We start from the raw sequence: 20,149 nt of genomic DNA on the forward strand, positions 1-20,149 counted from the left end.
GCTTTACAGACGGATGACGGAGGCCTGCGCAGCTCACGCCACTTGTCCAGGTGACACGGCCTGTGCGTGGTGGAGGCAGGATCTGGCCTGGGCCTGCTGGTCCCGAGCCCGTGCTCTTCCTTGTCACCCTTAAGGAGGCAGAGTAAGAACGTCTGCCCAGGAGCAGGCAGGGGCAGCGCATACCTTCTCTCCTCCTCCAGCTGGTTGGACAGGTCCACCTTCTCCTTCCGCACGCTCTCCACCAGCAGCCGGGCCCGCTGCAGCTTCTCCTCTGCTTCTGCAACATACTGGGCCCCAAGCAAGGGCCAAAACAGGGTCATCCTGCTTCTGGGGACCAGGCACCAGGTCCCCAGACCTGGGGGAGGGTGGGAAGGAGCAGGGGTGGTACGAGGAGCTGGGCCTGGAACCCCAGCCACCCCACCTGCCCTACCAGCCCAAGGTGGACATGGACCGTGGGCCTGACGTGAGGGGCAGGCCCAGCTGAGTGTCTCACCCAGTGGAAACCTCAAGTCCACCTGCTCCCATACCTACCACCCCAATATCCGCCACCTCCCCCAACCCCCAAGGGCCTAAATACTGTCATCTTGTGAAGGCCCCTGTCACAGCACACGTGCGAGCTTGGCTTTATTAATGCCGGTACCCCAGGGAGGGGTGAACTGGCCCTGAATGGGGACAAGAGCCCGGATGGGGCTCTCAGGAAGGTGACAAACATCAAGGAAGAGCAGACATGTGACAGCAGGTGGCTCAAGGCCACGGGCGAGGGCTGACTTCACTGAAATCCAACCCACAAATCTGCTGGGAAGCACAGTCTGAAGTGTGGACAGTTGTATACCAAAAAAATGCACACAAGAGTATTATTTAGAAAAAGTGAGACATTGGAAACAGTTTAAACAACAGCAAGGGCTGACAAGGCTGCAGCCGGGGCAGATGGTGGTGCAGCTGTTCAAGCAGGGGAGACTTTGCTGCGACCTAGAAAATGCTCAAACTAAGGACGTAGAAAAAAGCAGGAGACAATTGATATACAGGTTCTGTTATTTTTTTTAATCCTCACCCAATGATATATTTATTGATTTTAGAGAAAGAGGAAGTGCGGAGGGAAGGGAGAGAGAGAGAAAGTGGCAGATGGAGAAACAGTGATGTGAGAGAGAAACATTGGTTAGTCGCCCTGACTGGGAATCTAACCTCCAACCTACGTATGTGCCCTGACCCAGGATCAAACCCACAGCCTTTTTGGTGTATTGGATGACACTCCAACCAACGGAGGCACCCAGCCAGGGCCGTATCCAGGTTCTTAAAGTACGCGTACCTATCCACTGGAAGGGCATTCTCGAGGAGGAAGGAAGGGTCTTCTCTGCACACACAAGTTCTCCACCCTGGGTGTGAGTGACAACACGCCTGGCCCAAGGAGGCTGCTGGCGCCCTGCAGGTGCCCGCCACCCCGCCTGCGCACCCACCTGCTCGTGCTGCGCCTTGAGCAGGGCGATTTCCTTCTCCACCTCACAGATGTGGCTCGTGGCCTTGGCCACCTCGGCCCGCTCCAGGTCCCGTTCAGCCAGCAGCTGCTCAATGTGCTGCTGCTTCTCCTTCAGGGCCTCTTGCAAGGCAGTTGTGCCTGAGATCTTGCGGGCGTAGCGCGAAGAGGTCTCCGTGAGCTGCGGAAAGGCAGAGCGCAGGCAGGACTCAGGGATCAAGCACCATCCAGATAACCCGCAGCTACCCCACAGGTGGGGGGCCCAAGTGCCTGGATGCCCAGGGTCCTGCTCCTCCTCCTGCTAGTGCCCCCGCCTACTTATGCAGGGGAAGTCCACTATTTCAGATTCAGGAAACAACCCCTCCCAGGGGAGTCACAGCTAAGGCTCGGACTCAAGGGGGGCTCCCTTCTCCGGGGCCAGGAGGAACCTTCCATCCTGGACTGGGCTTGGATAGAAGGCCCTCTGCCCAGAGGCGTGGCCTCACCTCTTCCCCTCACCCAGGGCGGCTTCGGCAACTTTTTAAACCCCCTGCCCTGCACCTGCGTGACCTGCCCTGCATCTGTATGACTCTGTTAAGCATTAACTCCAACGAAAGGGCTTAGGCTACTGACAAATCAGTGACATAAAAATAATGATAATGTAAATGGATCAATTTCCTTTGTCAAAAGAAATACACTTTAATCTTTGTTCAAAAACTCCAAACTGAGGATGCCTGGAGCTAGTGCAAGACAGGGACAGACTGGGACACCTGGATCCCTCTGTCTTCGACCCGCACACACACCCCAGGGTCCCCCTCCCCAGCCCCGCCCTCACCAGGCCACTGCGGCTAGGCCGGCCCCCCACGGAGGAAGCCACGGAGCTGACGGAGCTGATGGAGGAGCTGCTGGGACTGTGGGTCAGCGCTGACACACCCATGGCCATACGCTTGGTCTTCTTGGCCTTGGCCGGGCTGGTGGATGGGAAGCCGATGCGGATCACCTTGTGGATGGGCGCAAAGAGACCAAACTTGGGTGGGCACTGGAAGTACCTGGGGAAGCAAGAGGGACCCACGTTGCCATGATGGCCACACAGCCTGGAGCCTTGCCCGCCTCCCCCACCTCTCAGAGCCCAGCAGAGGGGCTCACCCTAGCGGCCCAATCACCCAGACCCAAAGCCCAATAGATGGGACTCCCAGAAAGGGAACAGAGGCAAGTAGGGTCTGAGATTCTCTGCAGTTGTGAACAGCTGTTGGGCTTTTTTTTTGGGGATGGGGGGAGGTTTGGAAATAACAATGACTGAACTCTGTGCCAGTCCCTTTTCATGAATGCTCATTACAAGCCCCCAACCACTCTGCTATTACCTACATTTCACAGACAAGGAGGCTTTGGCTCAGAGAGGTTAAGTAACTTACCCACAGTCACACAGCACGTCAAGTGGCAAAGCTGGGACTGGACCCCCTAGCTTACTGGGCTCTAAAGCCGACTATGCTTGGCTCCCACACAACATGCAGAGGCCACCAGCCATGTCTGCAGCCCCACTCTCGTGGCTGCCCTTGGACCACCCATGGAGTTCCCTCCATAGAGGCAAGAGCCTGAGAGAGACACTGTGCAGTGGGGTGGGGGCTGCCACCCAGCCTGCCCCTGAATTCAGAAAGCACAAGTTGAGAGAAATATGTCATGAAAACAGGAAGGCAAAGTGTTGTTATGGAAACTCTGGGTGGTCTTCTTCTCTTGAAATCTCTCTGCTCAAGGATCCTACACAGGACCAGAGGGGCCAGCCCCATCCAGTTTCTGACTCACCTTGAAAGTGCCTCCCCATCCCTCTTCTTCCCACACTAAGGCCTGTGCTTGGGCCATCCCCCCAGCCTAATACACCTTCCTTCTCAGAGCGGTCACAGCCTCTCTGGCCACAGAATCTAGCCCAGGGACAGCCATGCATGCATGCAGGCCACTTGGCCTTGGCCCCACATCCCCGACACTGTTCACCCACAGTATCACTGCACCCCACCCCACCCACCGAAATGGGCCCAGACACAGCCCTAGACCCTCTTGCAAAGCAGTCGTGCCTGAGCTCCTGTGGGCAGAGCATGAAGAGGTCTCTGCAAGCATTCCCAGCACTCCCAGCAGTCAATTCCCTCTAATCAGAGACGGCGAAGAACCGGGAACCAGCTGTGAGCCCACCCCTGGTTGCAGCGCACAGTTTGCTGTGTGACTGCCTGTGTCACCCCGGAAATCCCCGCAGGCAGAGACCACCGCCCCTCCTAGCACCTGCACCCCAACTCCACGTGGCCATCAGCATGGCCTCTCTGGCCTCCACGGGGGATGACAGTCCCCTACCTGCCCCCTGTGCTGCTGTGACGGAGGACGGAGGCAGCATCTACACTGTGCTGTCTGGCACAGCCACCCGCATGCTCCACACTGGCCTCCTCAGATGCTCCATCCCGGTCCCCTGTCCCCATCCCAGGCAAAGAGAAGCCCCCGCCCACACCCCTGGGGGAAGCCCACCATACCTGGTGCCCGCCACTGCCCCATCATTCTTCCCAAGGGGCTCGTCCAGCTCTACGCCACACCACTCGCCCTTGGCAAAGTCCGTCTCCCCCACGTACCGCACCACGCCAGTCTTTGTCCCGCCAACCTGTTGGCACACAGGGAGACTCAGGTCTAGAGGATACAATGGGCACAGGCAGAGATGGTGCAGGGGCCCAGGCCCACTCCATCCCTCCCTTCCTGTAAGAGAGAGGGGCACCAGCAGTGAGGAGGGGGAAGGCCTAAGGACGGCTGGGAGGGACACAGGTATAACCAGCGCTTCCCAGGGCTGTCCCACATGAGAGCTTTGGAGGCAGGCCTGCATTCGCCCTCTGCTGTGTGAGCTTGGGCAAGTTACCTGACTGACCTTCAGCAACTTCACCTATAGAAAGGGTGTTTGTGAGGATTAAGTGCTGCATGTGCAGTGTCTCAATAAATTTTATTCTTTTTTTTTTTTTAAGATTTTATTTATTTATTTTTAGAGAGGGAAGGGAGGGAGAGAGAGAGAGAGAGAGAAAGAGAGAGAGAGAGAAACATCAATGTGCGGTTGCTGGGGGTTATGGCCTGCAACCCAGTCATGTACCCTGGCTGGGAATCGAACCTGGGACACTTTGGTTTGCAGCCCGTGCTCAATCCACTGAGCTACGCCAGCCAGGGCTACTTTTTTTTTCTTTTTTAAAGATTTTATTTATTCTTAGAAAGAGGGGACGGAGGGAGAACGAGAGGGAGAGAAACATCGATGTGTGAGAGAAACACTGACTGCTTGTCTCTTCCACGCCTTCAACTGGGGCCTGGCCCACAACCCAGGCATGTGCCTTGACCAGGAATCAAACCAGCGACCTTTCAGTTCATAGGCCAGTGCTCAATCCACTGAGCCACAGAAGCCAGGGCAAATTTTATTCTTAAAAATGGTTCAAAGGATGGTTGCCAGGGGCTGGCAGGAAGAAGGAAACAAAGAGTTATAGTTTAATGGGAACAGAGTTTCAGTTTTACTTGATGAGAAAGATGTATAGATCGGTTGGTTGCATGACAATGTGAATATACTTAACCCTACTGAATTGTACATTTAATGGTTAAGAAAGTAAATTTTATGTAATGTGTATTTTATCACAGGTGGAAAAAAAACCTCACAGGACAGGCTAGTATGAATATTACTATAAAACAGTTATATTTTCAAAATTAAAATTATTTATACATAGAGTCAAATGCTCCCAAAACCTTAAAAAATCCTAGAAGTTTCTCTACCTTTCTCCAAAAGCAAAACTTTATTAACTCTTTAAGCTGAATTTTTTGGTATTTTACCTCCATACTTCTAAATAACATGCTTATATTGTTCCTTCTTGCCTTTTCAATTGTGGGTGCCATTCATCGCCGTCCCATCAAGGAAGGGCGGTGTTAGGTCCCCATCACCACTGCATCACACCCGCCTCCGGGCCGCCCGCCTCGTTGCACGAGGAGCTGTCTTAATGTGACTGGACCGGGTTTACAGTGCCGTGACCGCGTAAACACGCCTCCCAAAAGGAACAGGAGACTGCACTCGCTGTTCCTTTCCTGCGCAACTTTTACCCTACAGATAATAACTGTCTTGTATGATTGTTTGCTTGCCTAGTTTTCGTGGACTTAACTCTACTTCAACCCAAACTCTTTCAACAGTCTAACTCTCCTGCCAGGATGTCCAGAGGCATTGGGAGTTCCACCCAGCTCTTTCCGAAGAGGACTTTTCCGCTGCCGACGGACTGGTTCCCGGCCCCTCAGCTGGGGGCTACGGCCTGGGGCTTCTCACCACCATCACTCTGAGAAACCCCTTTGCCTTTCTCCTGTGCTGGACCCCAGGGTTTCCTGGGTCCTATGTCTTCGCTTTTCCTAGGATACTCTCTTATTTTGGTAGAGCAAATCCTCCCATAGTCTCCTAAGAAAAAGTGCACGAGGAAATAAAATATATGAGCCTTTGCATTACTGAAAATGGTCTATCCTCATTTTGGGGGGGGGGTAAATTCACATAAAATAAACTTCACCATTTCATAGTGTACAGTCCGGTGGCTTCTAGCACATTCACAGCCACCGCTGCGATCCAGGTCCAGAACACCTTCATCACACCAGAAAGCAACTCCGTGCCCAGCAGCAGTCGCCGCCTGGCTCCCCCACCCCCGCCCCCGCCATCCACTGGTCTACTTTCTGTCTTGAGAGTTTTGCGTATTTGCATATTCTGGGTGTTTCCCGCAAGTGGAACCATACAACAGGTAACCTCTGTGTCTGACTTCTTTCGTTTAGCATCCATGTTTATTGATGTCAGTACTCTGTTCCTTTTTATGGCCAAACAATATTCCCTTGTATGGATTACACCACTTTTTGTTCATCCATTCAGCCACCGATGGACACTTGGCTTGTTCCCACCATGGTTATTATGAATCATGTTGCCGTGAACATTCACCTCCAAGTTGTATGAACACCCGCTTTCGATTCTCTTGCTACACTCACTGGTAAACGAGTTTGGCTGGATCTCTTCCTTCAGAATTTCAAAGGCTCCCTCTGTGTGTTCTAAGAATCCAGTGTTGCCGTTGAGAAGCTCAAAGCCGTTCTGAGTCCCGATCCTTTGTGTGAGCCTGTTGCCACCCTGGAAACCCGCAGGGCTCTCTCTGTGTCCCAGGGCTGTGCGGTGTTCAATTAGTGTGGGCCTCTTCCCGCCCCCTTCCCTGGGCTCCCATGGGTCCTTCCAGCCAAGGAACCCTTATCAATCCTGGGGGCTTTTCTTGAGTGCTTACGTGACTCCCCTCCTTCTTTCCTCTGACCCCTTGCTCCAACCACTCCCACTGAAGTTGGATCTACTGAACAGATTTTCTGAGAGTTACACTCTTCTCTCCTGTTCTGCACATTGTGGTTCTGTTCTCTGGGAGATTTCCTTAAATGTATCCTCTGATACTTCCGCAGAGTTTCTCATATCTGTAATCAGATCTTCCATCTCCCAGAGCTCTTCTGTTCCCCGAATATTCATATTCACACATTCAGTGGTGTTCTGCTAGGATTTCGTGGGTATATTGCTTCTCGTTTCAAAAAAGACCAGCTGTTCTTCCCAGAGAAGCTTCTCGTGCTCTCCAGCAGGCAGGGCAGAGGCTCAGCAGCCAGCATCCCAGGAGGAGAGGGAGGGAGAGGCCGGTAGGGAAAGGGGCTCAGCCTTCAGGACAGAAACATTCATTTAATCCTCATTTTTCAGGCCAGCATGCCTGGGATTCCTCCAGGCAAAGACTCCTGGCCCTCTCAGGAGACAAAGTGTCCATCCCAGACATCTGTCTGCTAGAGGGACAGAGGGACGGTCACTGGGTAGAAGGGAGCAGGGATGAGCAGGGATGGGGAAGCGAGAGACACTTCCGACTGGTTCTCTGGTTTCTGGCCCTGACATCAACCCCGTTTCCAGAGGCCGCCCCGCAGCCGATTCCCGACCCCGGGGTTCCTGAGAGAACCCTGGACGGCTTCTCTGCTTCCCTCCTGCTGCCTGTGGGCTCCACAGTGCTGGGTGTGGTTTCATTTCTGCCTCTCCTCTCCTGCGTTCTTTGTCCGTGAGGGTTCAATACCTTATTTTTTTATTGGGTTGGCCAGAAAGTCTGTGATTTTTTCCATAAAATAAAAGACACATTTTCATTTTCACTGATAACTTTATTGATTTGGCTTGAGTGTGTCAGCTGTCTCCTGTGTGGTACAACACAGATTGTTCTCAATTAATGTCTTAATTTGATCGCTATCAACTTCATCGGGTCTCCCCAACCGCAGAACATTGTCCAATGAGACAAATCTCTAGCATGAAACTTCACAAACCGCTTTTGACACGTTTGATCAGTCACAGTACCTTCTCCATACACTACACAAATCTTTTTTTTTTTTTTGCATTTCAGTTGCATTTTTACCTTTCTTGGAATAATGAAGCATGATACGCCAAAAATATTGCATATTTTCTTCCATCTTTAATATTAAAATGACTGCACAAAAATTCACCATTTTGATAAGTTTTTTTTTAATGTACACTGGCATGACAGCTGCCACAATACAATCTAACAAAACTGTTTCAAATGAAGTTACAACTAAGGGCTACTAGAGCCATCTTATGGGAAAAAATGAACTTTTTGGCCAACTCAATATTTATTTATTTTACCCTCCCCTGAGGACATACTTATTGATTTTAGCGAAAAGGACAGGGGGAGAGAAAGAAAGGGAGAGAAACATCAATGTAAGAAAGAAACATTGATGGTTGCCTCTCATATGCACCCTGACCAGGAACAAAACCTACAATTCAAGCATGTGCTCTGACCAGGAATCGAACCCATGATCTTTAGGTTTATAGGATGGTGCCCAACCAACTGAGCTATACCAGTCGGGGCTAATATCTTTTTTAAAAAAATCCCTTCACTGTTTTTCTAGTACAGTTCACGGGAGAGGAAAGTAAATGTGTTTATCTACCATGTTTATCTGAACCCAGGTATGACTTTCTAACTGTTACTTTGTCAGCCACCCCTAAGCATGCCCCAGGTGTACCTGAAAGGGACCAGCTCCCTAATTCAAACTTGCTCCACTCCCACCATTTCCTAAGGGCTGACTACACGCCAGGCACGGAGAACTGAATTTGAAACTCACTAAGGCGGGCAGTGCACCCTGTTCCTGGATGAAGAGGCTGAGGTTCAGAGCAATCGAGCAGGAAAGTCCGGCCAGCCTCACTCTGCTGCCCCCTCAACCCCAGCTGGGCTCAGCTCCCAGGCCCCCCACTGTGGGCCCCTTCTCCCCTCAGGTGGGAAGCCATCTCTCAGGACACTGTTCCCATACCTAACCAGGCCAGCCTGGAGGGACGCAGCCCTATGGAGAACGCAGCGGCCCAGCGGGGAAGGCCCAGCGGGGAAGGGTCAGCGGGGCAGACTGCCCGGTGGGTGGGTGCACACTGAGTTATCTGCAAGGCTGGCCTGGTCTTGGCTAGGAGCTTGCAGATATGCAGAGAGTAGGTGCCCGCAATACAGGTGGTCCTTTGAAAAGGTCCCTTGGCCCATTCCTCTCAGGATGCCTCTGTGGCCAGTACGTGAAGGGGCAGAGACTTCACCTGTGTGGAGATGCTCCACGCAGATCCTGTCTCAAGGAAGGCCTTGCAGCCCTGTGTTGAGCCCCAGGGGACTGGCCTTTGCTGCAGGACCCCCTCACCAGAGATGACGCCCTTGCTGGGGCTGCGACACCTGGGGACTGAGCGACACAGGGCCAGAAAGGCCAGACACCTAGGCTCCACACGGGGTGCTATGATGGACAGTCTCGCTCCAGCATGCCCCCTGGTTGGCCAAGGCCCGTCTGGTCTGCACTGTAGTCTGATTTCTTCTGTCCATCTTCCACAGACACTAAAATCCCTAATAAGCATCTGCACCCCAGACCCACCTCAGCAACCACTTCCGGAGAACCCAATGTACCATGGCAACCCATCTGCCAGCTGACGTCTTTGGGGGTCAGAGACCCCTCCCACCACCTGGTGCTGACATCTGTCTCCTTGGGGCTTTGGCCCTGGGGCACCTCTTGGAATCACAAGCAGCCAGCCAAGCCTCTTCCTTCCTGAGATAGCTTTCTCTGTTCCTTGCTGACTGTACCCCGTACTGTCAACTGTAGGGGACCAAGACATTTCCATTCCCCTACCCAGACTGCTGGACACACTAAAGGTGGAGGATACAGGCAACATTCCTGGGCTGGTAGGCAGAAGCCCCGAGTCCCCATCCCAGCCTTGCCTATGGTCTGCTGGGTGGCTCTGAGCCAGTACTGGCCCTCTCTGAGCCTCACCATCCTCAACCATACAACAAACAGGGCCTGGTGGCTCCTGCCCCAGCAGGCCGGTCTATGAGTCTACATCGGCTCTCACCGGTCAATGACCCTCCGGTGAGAGTGTCTTCCTAACCCTTCCTGTCACCAAGTCTCAGCCTGCCCTCTTGGTTCCTGCTTCTCTGTAATTGCAACCTGGAATGTCTTATCTTCCATAACCTCAATCCTAAACTGGTGGCTGCATGGCTGGCCCCTGAGGCTGTCACACCAGGCCATGCTACCTCTGAAACCGACCTCCCAAAAACCCCTGCCGACAGACCACCACTCAGGAAGGGCTTTCAGGACCATGCCCTGGGGGTCCTGCAGGCCCCAAGGCAGACACGCATGGCAGATCTCTGTCTTGGGTCAGCCAGGCAGCTAAGACCCCTCTACACCATTACCCAGGCCTGGAAAGTGTCCAGGACCAAAGGCGGTGGAGGGCTACCCAAGGCAGAAGGAAATTTAGAGCTGGCCTGGGGTACCAGGCTCCCACCGGCCTGGGTTCTGCCTCAGATCTGCCTGGCATGGTATAAAAAGCTGTATGACTTCGGACAAGTCACTTCGCCTCTCTGCTCCCACCTCTGCCAGGAGCTCCCACCCCAGACACCCAGGACCCTTGAATGCTTATCTAGAGCAAGACCCCAAACTTGCCCAGGCCAAGCTTTGAGAGAACTCGGGGAGGGAGGGTTTCAGAAGAGGACATTGGGCGGAGCAGAGCAGATCGGTGCTGGGGGAATTTCAGGCACTAGCCTGACTGGTGATCTGTGTTTGTACTGGGGCTGTGGAGGGGCAGAGGGTGCGGAAGGCCAGGACAGGGCAGCCGGCCTGTGGGCCCAGCTCGGCTGCTTCCACCCTGTGTGCTATGGGAGACTCCAGTCTCTGAGTCTCAGGCCTCAGTCTGTGAAATGCAACGTTTGCTTTCATGGGAGACTCTGAAAACGAGAGGTGATCCTGCAGCCCAAAGCACAACTCCAAACTGCGCCGGAAGCTCTGTCTCAGGCAGCGTGGGACACGATCTCCAACACTCAAGTAACACTATTCTGGGAAGTGCGGTGTGTCAGGGTCAGCCCGGACAGGGTCTGGGACAGGACAGGGTCAGCCCGGAAGGACAGGGTCAGCCCGGAGCCACCTGGCCACCCGGGCCCTGGATCTGGCACAGCAGGTCACGGCCTTATTCTGTGTACCTTGCCACTCCTAGCCCAGGTCTGGTTCACAGCAAGTGCCAGGAAAACAATCCTGCATTCAGACTGTAGAAGGATGGATCCAGGCTCTGAAGGACTTGGGGGCCACTGCCCCCTTCCAACCTGGCCCCAACTGCTGGGAGCACCAGAGAAGAGGGGACCCCTGGTAGGAAGACTTGGCTAGAGAGCCCTTCAGTTCCTGCAGCCCAGTTCCCTTCTCCACAGCAACACCGAGCACTCTCCACTATAGTTCATTAGGTGTCTGAACCAATCACCCGAACCTCGGCCGGGGTCTTGAGCACCCTGGTCCCTGGCCTTTTCCAGTGTAGGCCTGGCACATCCACGATGGTGGCCTAGGTAAGTGGATATTATCAACGACAGCTAACACTAAGCATCAGGCACCATGTAAAAGCAATACACTTGTTAATGCATTTTAACTTATGAGGGAGGTACTATTAAAATTCCCATTTTATAGATGGGAAAACAGGCTCAGAAAGGTTACGACGCCTGCCCAGGGTCACAGAATGACAGTCTGCAGAGCCCACTTAATCTGTTGTCTCCCTGGTCCCTCTGTGTGGCTCTAACAAGGAGTGGGCAGCCTGGCTTGGACCCTACCCGAGCCCCAGAGTCCCCTCCCTGCCAGCCCCCAGGGTCCAGCTTGCCCGCATGGGGTGCAGCGGTTGGGGAAAGGGACTCACCAGTACTCGGTCTCCCAGGCGCAGGTCCTTGTCGCCCCGCTTCACGGAGCCACTGTCCGAGAGGTTGGAGCCCGACTCGTTGCCTGTCTTGACAGAGCTGTTGAGGACGCTCTCCCGAAGGGGGATGACGCGGCTGGTCAGCGGGGGCGTGGCCGTGCCCGAGTGCAGCGACAAGTTCTGGGCGGTCAGCGACTCCACGGAGTGGGCGTCGCTGCCCGAGCCCTCGGCGGTGGGCTGCCGGGTCAGCTTGGAGGGCCGCGTGAAGATGCCCTGCAGGGCCGGGCACTCGAAGTAGCGCACTCCGCCCACGGCACCGTCATTCTTGCCCACGGGCTCGTCCAGCACCACGCCCGCCCACTGGCCGGGCGCGAACTGCGTCTCGCCCAGGTACTGCACCACGCCTGGCTTCACACCGTTCACCCACACCCGCTCGCCCACCTCAAAGTCCCCCACGAAGTCATCGCCCACCTCGGCTGCCTTCGGGCCAGGCTTCTCGGCAGCGACAGGTGCGGCCACGGCGGAGGGGCCCGAGGCCTGCTTGTGCAGGGGGGAGCCTGTGGGGCGAGCAGAGAGGCAGAGGTTAGGGCTGGGTGCGAGCTGGAGGGTGTCAGAGCCGGCCACCTGGTGGGGAAACTGAGGCAAGTACAGCTGGCAGTGTGGCCCTGAGCCAAGGTCTCATTCCAGGTGGGCCTTGAGCAGTCCCGTCTCTCTCTACTTGTGCAACCCCTCTGGAAAGTTCTAAGGATTAAAAGCTCAGGAAACTGCCTCCTCAGAAGCAATACTTTCCATTGCTCAGGGTCATTCAAACTCAAAGGCCAAGAGTGAACCCATTATTGAGGGTCACAAGCTGCCGCCTCTCTCCCTAGGTGGGCTCACACCTTGGGAGTGGTCTCAGTGCCCTCCATCCTCTTCTCCAGACAGCCCTGGGACCCACGAAAGGGCTCCCCACCTGTTCCTTGACAGCTGGCCACAGCCACAGACATCTTGGAGCAGAGAAAGGGAGAGCCAGGAAAACCCTCTGACTCCAGCCTCAAGCCTCCCCTCATGCCCCCCCTCCCTCCCAAGCCTGAAGCCCCAGGGCTGCAGAGACCAGGAAAAGTGGGAGGGAGGAGGGAGCAGGTGCGTAACCTCATTCCTAGGACTGAACTTGGGACTCTCTGGCCTGAACTGGGTCCCCTGCCCTCCTTATAGGAAGCAGACCCTGAGGCTTAGAGAGGTAAGGGCTTTGCCAAGGCCACAACAGAAATGGGACTTGAACTCCAGGAGAGCCTGCCTCCCAGTCTCCAGTGTGCCCCAGACACCGAAAAGGAAGGGAAGGGAAGTGACTTGCTCCCGGTCACTCAGGTAATGACCCCACCATGCTCCGTGTGTGTCTGGCTCTGGGCCCTACGCTCCTGGCTAGGCGGGAGCTCAGGACGCCTGCCTGTGTGCACCTCAAGGTCTGGAGGCTGCCCTTCCTGCCTGCCAGACCAAGCATCGAGCGGAAGGAGGTCTCATCTTTCTCCTCCCCTACTCCAGAGGCTGATGGGCTTGTGAAACATGGATGGGGACAGGAGGCGAGCAGATACTGAGACTCCCCCATCAGAGATGCCTATGTTTCTGGTCCTTTCCACGGATAGCCTGTGGAGGGGGCAAAGGGCCGCAGCTCCCACCTGAGTCCTCCTTTCATCCAAGGCCAAGGAGCCCTGGGCCCAGGTCTAACTTGATACCACCTCAGGGCTGGAAGCCAACCCCTAAGAACAGAGCTTCCAGGGACCAGGAAGCCACACCCAACCTAGGCAGGCCCCACACACGAGGCCAGCAGGAAGGTTCCCCCCTGGGCACTGGCAGTGGTGGTGGGAAAGCACGTGGCTGCCAGGCCTGGGCGGCCAGGACGGGGGTCCTGACCGGGAGGGAAAGGGGGCCAGCTCTCACCTGTGAGCTGGGCTGCTGGGATATGAGTGAGCTCCGCTGCTGAGTTTGTTCATCAGCACCGTCACCACACCCACCACACCCACCACGGAGGCTCTGCGCCAAGAGGCTGACACATAGCAGCTCACCTGACCCTCACAGCTAATCCTGCAAAGTGACTGTGCCGTCCCAGTTTTACCGAGGAGGACACTGGGGTTCAGAGATGCCAGGTGCCTTCTCTGAGCTCCTCAGCAGCGAGCAGCAGGGCCGGGCTCTGACTGAAGGCTCAGGCTCCGGGTACAGGGCACTTCCAGTCATCTAACAACTGTGCACCAAGCACCCGCCAGGCCTGGCCCCAAACTGCAGTCACCTCAAATCTCGGACTCCTCTGAATGGACTTCTTTCCCCCGGAATCCGGCTGAACCCTACAGTTCCCTACACTCAGGAAATAACCTCATCTTTTACTTCTCCCTATGTAAGGAAGTCCCCTTCCGTTTCTTGTTCAGAGGAGGACCCTGAGTGGGACCCTGGTTGGGGGCCCCAAGGCTCTCTTCTGCAACCGAGATCCCGTGAGGCGGAGGGAGTGGGCCCTGGCGCCCCACAGACCTGCTCTCGAGCCCGGCTTCCCCGGCGCTGCCTGTGCCTCCTCGCCTGCACGCGGCCCTGGGCCGAGGTGTGACTGCAGGGACGGTGCCAGCCTGGCCTACACACGTGCCCATGAGTGCTGACTATTGTTATTTTCGTGAGCACAAGTTATACAAAAACTAAGGGACTAGAAAACAGTGAAAAGCCACAAAAGGTCCAGGAGGCAGAAGAAGGGCCTCCAGGAAGGTTCTGGTGACCTTGGGCTAGTGGCTCTGCCCCTGCTGTCTGAGTAAAACAGACAGCAGAGGCCGAGTGTAAGTTGGCCAAGACAGGCCCAGTCCTGCTGGTTCCCTGAGCCTGGGCCGAGCTCCTGGGAGTCCTCGGTCCAGATCCGGGACAATCCTGTGCCACAAGGAGCTTCTGCTGGGATCTGGGAATGCTGCCCACTCCCCACAGTGGCTGTCCACCTCACTGGGGCAGGTGGGCACCTTCCTTAGGCAGCACTGCTCTGAAAAGGAGCCAGAGGGGAAGGAGGTCACAAGTTAGGTGGTGCCCTGGACTCCAGCCCCATGGTAACAATGCCCAAGGAGCCTGTGGGGCCCACCAACAATGAGGTGTCAATGTTTTATTAAAACGGCAGCTACCATTATAAAGTGCCTACTGCATGATCCCAAGGGACTAGGGACTTTTTATATATTATATTCTTATCTCGCAGATTAGAAAACAGAGGTTATGCCCTGGCTGGTGTGGCTCAGTGCGTTGAGTGCCAGCCTGAGAACCAAAGGGTTGCTGGTTCGATTCCCAGTCAGGGCACATGCCTGGGTTGTAGGCCAGGTACCCATTTGGGGGTGTGGGACAGGCAACCTATCAATGAGGTCAATGTTTCTCTCATGCATGGATGCTTCTCTCCTCTTTCTCCCTCCCTTCCCCTCTCTAAGAAAAAGAGAAAAGAAAGAAAGAAAGAAAGAAAGAAAGAAAGAAAGAAAGAAAGAAAGAAAGAAAGAAAGAAAGAAAGAAAGAAAAAGAAAACAAGAGGTTATGAAACTTGCCCCAAGTTACCTGGCAGGCGTCAGCGCCGTCCCACACCCACTTCTAGGCACTCCCCTGCGACGAGGGCTGCGTGACCCCTGCTCACTGAACTGAACAGCTGTGGCCCAGGTGAGAACCTTTTTCCCTGCCTGACCTTTCGCTTAAAGAACAAAGGAGAGTCCCAGGTTGGGGGGACTCCGTTTTTCTTGGCTATTCTTGGCAAAAAGCTGCCTACTCAGCTGTCCTCCTCCCCAGCTGTCCCAGCCCAGCAGAACCTCAGGTATTCTCCTTTCTTCCCCACCCCTCCCCTCTAGGGGCCCCAGGCCCAGGACCAGTTGTTTCAACAGCTGCTGAAATCCAGGTCACAAGCCCGGGGCAACCCTGCTCGGGTGTTTCGTTCCATTTTTCCTCTTTGGTGCCCTTGGCTGCCCGTCCGTCTCACAAGGGCAGACCCTTGTCAAACCCCCTCTCACACCGGGGAGCTTTCAGTGGCCTGAGGTGGAGAAGGCATGGCAAACCCCTACAGGGCCCCCTTCCCCCCAGGGAGCCATTATAACACACTGGCCAGGCCCGGCCAGGTCCCGTCCCATATCTGGGCCTCGGTTTCCCCACGGGACAGCAAAGAACTATGTCAGAAACAGCCAGGGTCCCGGCCGGCAGCGATATTCTGTGGGTGCCACCTCTCCTCCTGGAGGAGGTGTTGTGAGTACTCAGAGCTGTCGGAGGGACCTGGCCGCACCTGCACGGCTCTGAGGCAGGCTCTGGGACCTGAGCCGGAGTGTGGGCTTTGCTCCCTCCGAGTTCCTGTACAGAGCGGCAGCAGCTCAGCAAACCACCAAGAAAGCAAAGGGTAGCGACAGATTTAAACCTCACAGGAGCAGCTGATCCCTTCCTTCCCAGACGCAGGCATGAGGGAATTTATTGCCGGTTTCAAGTTCAAAGTAGAACTCTGGTGAAAAGGGCTAATGGACATGGTGCGGAGTGGCAGCAGCTGGTAGCCTGGTCCAACAGTGGAAGGGGGACCCAGATAAGAAGGCCCCCTTCCCTCCTTCCACAGGGGCTCAAGTCCTGCCTTGCTTGGGGAGGTGGAGGCAGGTCTTTTCCACGCCTGCCGAACCTCAGCCAGCAGGGACCCCCTTTACTGGGCACCGAGTGTCATGCTGGGGAGGTCGGGCATGACAAAACTCGGGCCCAGCAGGGCGGTGGCGTGCGGAGAACAAGAGGAACACAGCTATAGCTGGGCTGGCCACCTGAGGAAGGGACCGAGATCTGAGGGCTCAGGCTTGAGAAGGCTCAGGGCTGGTTGGGGTAGGAGCACCTCCCCAGCCTCGGCCCCAGACGGCCCCAGAGCTTGCCCCTCACTTCCCCAGGGAAGCCGTCCCTGACCGTCCCTGACCGCTTCATCTACAAGCCGGCCCACCCACATCACCCTCTACCCCTTTATTCTTCCAGGGGGTTACTCCCCATCTTCACCCGCGCACGTCTGCCGCCCTGACTTAACCCACAGCTCCAGAGGGCTTGGCTTCCTCTCCAGCGCCCAGCCTGGTGCCAGGTCGCAGCCCCCGTGCCCGCTGAGCTGACTGCTCAGGGCCAGGCCCATTCGCAGAAGCAGGAGCCACGGCGGCCCTGCGCTGGGTGCGCAGAAGCTCCGTGTCCGTAGGTGCTGGCGTCCCTTCGGTGGGAAAAGGAGGCTCACTCCAGGCAGCTTCGGTTGCCATAGCCACCCTTCGAGCCCGCACCTCCTGGAGCCCTCCCTGTCTCTCCCGTGTTTGCAGAACAGCGCTTTTCAACTTTTTTCATCTCACGGCACAAATAAACTAATTAATAAAATTCCGAGGCACACCAAAAAATATATTTTTTAACCAACCTGACAAAAAAATAGGTAAAATTTTGATTCAGTGACACCAGGCAGCTGTTGTGTTGGCTGTTGTCATGTTTTTTATTAGACAACCTAAGGGAAGAGAGGTCAGTGCCCCTGACTAAACAGACAAGTACTGCATGTTATAAAAATTCGTGTAGCACACCAGTTGAAAATTGCTGTTCTAGAAGAAAGCTAAAAACCCTCTTCTCTCCCTGGCTAGTGTAGCTCAGTGGATTGAGCACAGGCCTGCGAACCAAAGGGTCGCCAGTTCGATTCCCAGTCAGGGCACATGCCTGAGTTGTGGGCCAGGTCCTCAGTAGAAGGCATGTGAGAGACAACCACACATTGATGTTTCTCTCCCTCTCTTTCTCCTTCCCTTCCCCTCCTAAAAATAAATAAAATCTTTTGAAAAACAAACAAACCTCTTCTCTCTTTAGGAGCAAACACCCACCACCCTTTGGTCTCCCCTGGACTTGCCTCCCTGCCCTGCCCTCTCCCAACAGAGGCATCCACACCCCCAGCCCACAAAACAGCAGCTTCCCCCTCCACCCAGTCTCTTTCCCTCTCTCTAGTTAAAGGTTTATTACACAGATCATTTATGTCCGCTGCAGAAAAATTAGAAAACAGAGGTTACTGATTTTTGAAAAAAACTAAAGCACCAGTAGTTCCATCACACAAACGTAACAGTTAACACCTTGACGTATGTTTTTCTGGCCTCCATCTTGCGCGTGTACATGCATCTATAGGCATAGCTAAAAAGACAAGCAGGGCCGTGTTTAGCTATTACTTGGCATTCTGCGCTTCTCGAGGTGGGTATTTTTCCATCTAGATTCATCTAGAAGGAAGTGGCTCCACCCACTGAGACTCTGCTTCCCAGGCCCTCCCTGACCCTCAGCGCCCGGCCCCTCTCCGCTATGGACACCGCTCGTGGGAGGATACTGCTGCCCCCTCCCTACAGGGCGGTGGTTCCTTCCCGGGCCTGTGGGTCCTGCCCTGCTGTCCACCCTCCTCTGAAAGCTCCCTGATCTCCCCACAGACTGGGGGCCTCCCTGCGTGCCCCGGTGGTCCTCCCCCGCAGGCCGTCTCCGCGCACTCCCCTTCCCACCTGTGTTCTGGCCAGTGGTGCGCGCCAGCTCTCTGGGAGAAAAATAAATGCATAGCCTGATTTGTAGTGTTGGCCAATTTCCATGGTGTAAATTCCCCCACCATGGCCAATTTCAAACTACCAGCATGCTATCTATCACTGAACACAGAGTAGGAGACATCATTATATACTATTTCCACCATAGAATAAATAACCTCAAAAACACAGATATTATAAATCTTACTATTGGTGAATAGTAGTGAAATAACAGAAGTATTAGTGGTATAAACATGAGCAGAAGTACTACTGTTAAGCCATGAGTTTTTAATGTTACCTATGTTTTTAATAGAATTTATTTAATTGTAAGCCCATAGAATCTGATTTTTAAAAATAGCGGCTGTGTTTAACAACTGGCTGATAAAATTCCTCCAATTTCACAACTGGTTCTTGTGAGCCCGCATGGCTTGGCGCCACCACACCACCAGTCCCAGCCCGGCCCACGCCCTGGATGGGCGGCCCCCCTGAGACCCGCCGGAGTTCCCTATGTGCCCCATGAATAAGGGAAGGAAGAGGAGACAGAGAAGCACCGAGAGCAGGTGGGGAGCAGCGAGAGGCAGGAGAAATGTCCTTCTCCGGCCAGTATCTGGGGACCCTGACCTACAGTAAGCTCCTCTATTATCCAAACCCCTCCTGAAGCCTTAGCTACTGCCTATATGCTGACTTACTTCTGCTTCTTTAAAGACACACAGTTGATTATCAAGCAACCTTTAAAAATAACTCTTACGAGGGAAAGTGCTTCTGACATGACAAGGAGGAAGCAAGGTTTGGGAGTGTCCCCACGCACAGCGCTGAGGCACGAATGCCGGGGGCTAGGGGTGTGGGGACGCAGGGAACAGGACAAAAGGGAATCAATTTGGAAAAACACAAGTGAGCCTTTGCAGGGACCCACAGGGACAGAAATGCTGCGAAGGGTGCCCTCTGCCCCCGAGAGCCCAGAGGGACCAAGGCAGACTGTGCTAGGACCTGGTCGCCTGAGGAGCCAGCCGGTCAGTTTCTAAACGTCCCACAGAACACGGTTCAACAGGACGTTAACCGTATAATGAAAAACACTTTAATCTCCAAACTCACACGAGCTGGAGAACCAGTGGCTTAAACAAAGTTAAAGTTGTGCTGCTGCGGGACTTTCCAGAGCCTTGAACGTGCCCTGGGGCCACTTAGGAGGGACTATAAATAAGGTGACCACAGGATGCATCAGCCAGAACCAGGCACCTTGGAGAGAAAGGGGTGTAACCAACACAGCACCATTCCAAGACCACAGGAGCAACCCAGGGCTGTCCCAGGCAGAGCACGGTCACCCAGCCCCAAGTGCAGCCTCCTCCTCTGTGTCGCCTGAAGAAACCAGCCCTGCCGGCCCATCAGACCAGCTCCGAAGGCCCTTGCTGGCAGCCACCCCGCAGGGCCCCATTCTTCCCTGGTCTGCAGAGCCTGTCTCCCGGGATGCGAGAGTGTGCACCTGCACCCCCCCAACACAATACCACCTCCCCTTTCCATCCTCAGAGCCTGGGGACCACGCTGAAATGCAGGCTAGCCAGGATGCTGAGCTGCCCTCCCTGCTGGCCCGAAGGCAACATACACAAATGCCCACACACCCCGAAGCTGCTTTCTGCTCTAAGACCCCCCTCCCCAGCAGGTGCTCATGGCCTAGGTCATGAGGGAAGGGATGAGGCCCCCGTGGCACTCCTCAAGGGAGCCGGCTCTCCCACCGTGAGACCCCCAGCCCAGTTCACCTGATGTCCGTCCTGATGACACCCACCAATATGGCCTCCAGGGAGGGCTGAGTCCACCCCTCCCAGCCCACCCTGACCAAGGCAGGGCCCACCCCATCTGGCCATCACAGGCACTGGGCACCCCCCGCTGTGCCGCCTCCAGCCAGCCATCCCTGGAGAAGGGACCACAAGGGCCTCAGGCCCAGGGATGATTGCTCATCATCCCTCCTGAGTCAGATGGAACTCAGAAGTCCCCCTCTGGTCCCCC

The 20,149-nt window shown here is 55.0% G+C and overlaps 1 protein-coding gene across 2 annotated transcripts in view; it reads right to left on the bottom strand.

Annotated features, from left to right (window-relative positions):
- CLIP2 (CAP-Gly domain containing linker protein 2) overlaps positions 1 to 20,149 on the bottom strand; it is a 69,448-nt gene that overhangs the window by 24,245 nt on the left and 25,054 nt on the right. For both annotated transcript variants that reach the window (XM_045819399.1, XM_045819400.1), the window contains exons 3-7: positions 11,667 to 12,220; positions 3,961 to 4,085; positions 2,286 to 2,499; positions 1,455 to 1,652; positions 184 to 287 (exon numbers count right to left, since the gene is read on the bottom strand). In XM_045819399.1, the coding sequence (XP_045675355.1) occupies positions 184 to 287; positions 1,455 to 1,652; positions 2,286 to 2,499; positions 3,961 to 4,085; positions 11,667 to 12,220 (1,195 nt within the window). The remainder of the gene's footprint in view (positions 1 to 183; positions 288 to 1,454; positions 1,653 to 2,285; positions 2,500 to 3,960; positions 4,086 to 11,666; positions 12,221 to 20,149) is intronic.

This window comes from Phyllostomus hastatus, unplaced genomic scaffold (assembly GCF_019186645.2).
Source record: "Phyllostomus hastatus isolate PE091 unplaced genomic scaffold, TTU_PhHast_1.1 phas_scaffold_385, whole genome shotgun sequence".
In the NCBI taxonomy this organism is placed as follows: domain Eukaryota; kingdom Metazoa; phylum Chordata; class Mammalia; order Chiroptera; family Phyllostomidae; genus Phyllostomus; species Phyllostomus hastatus.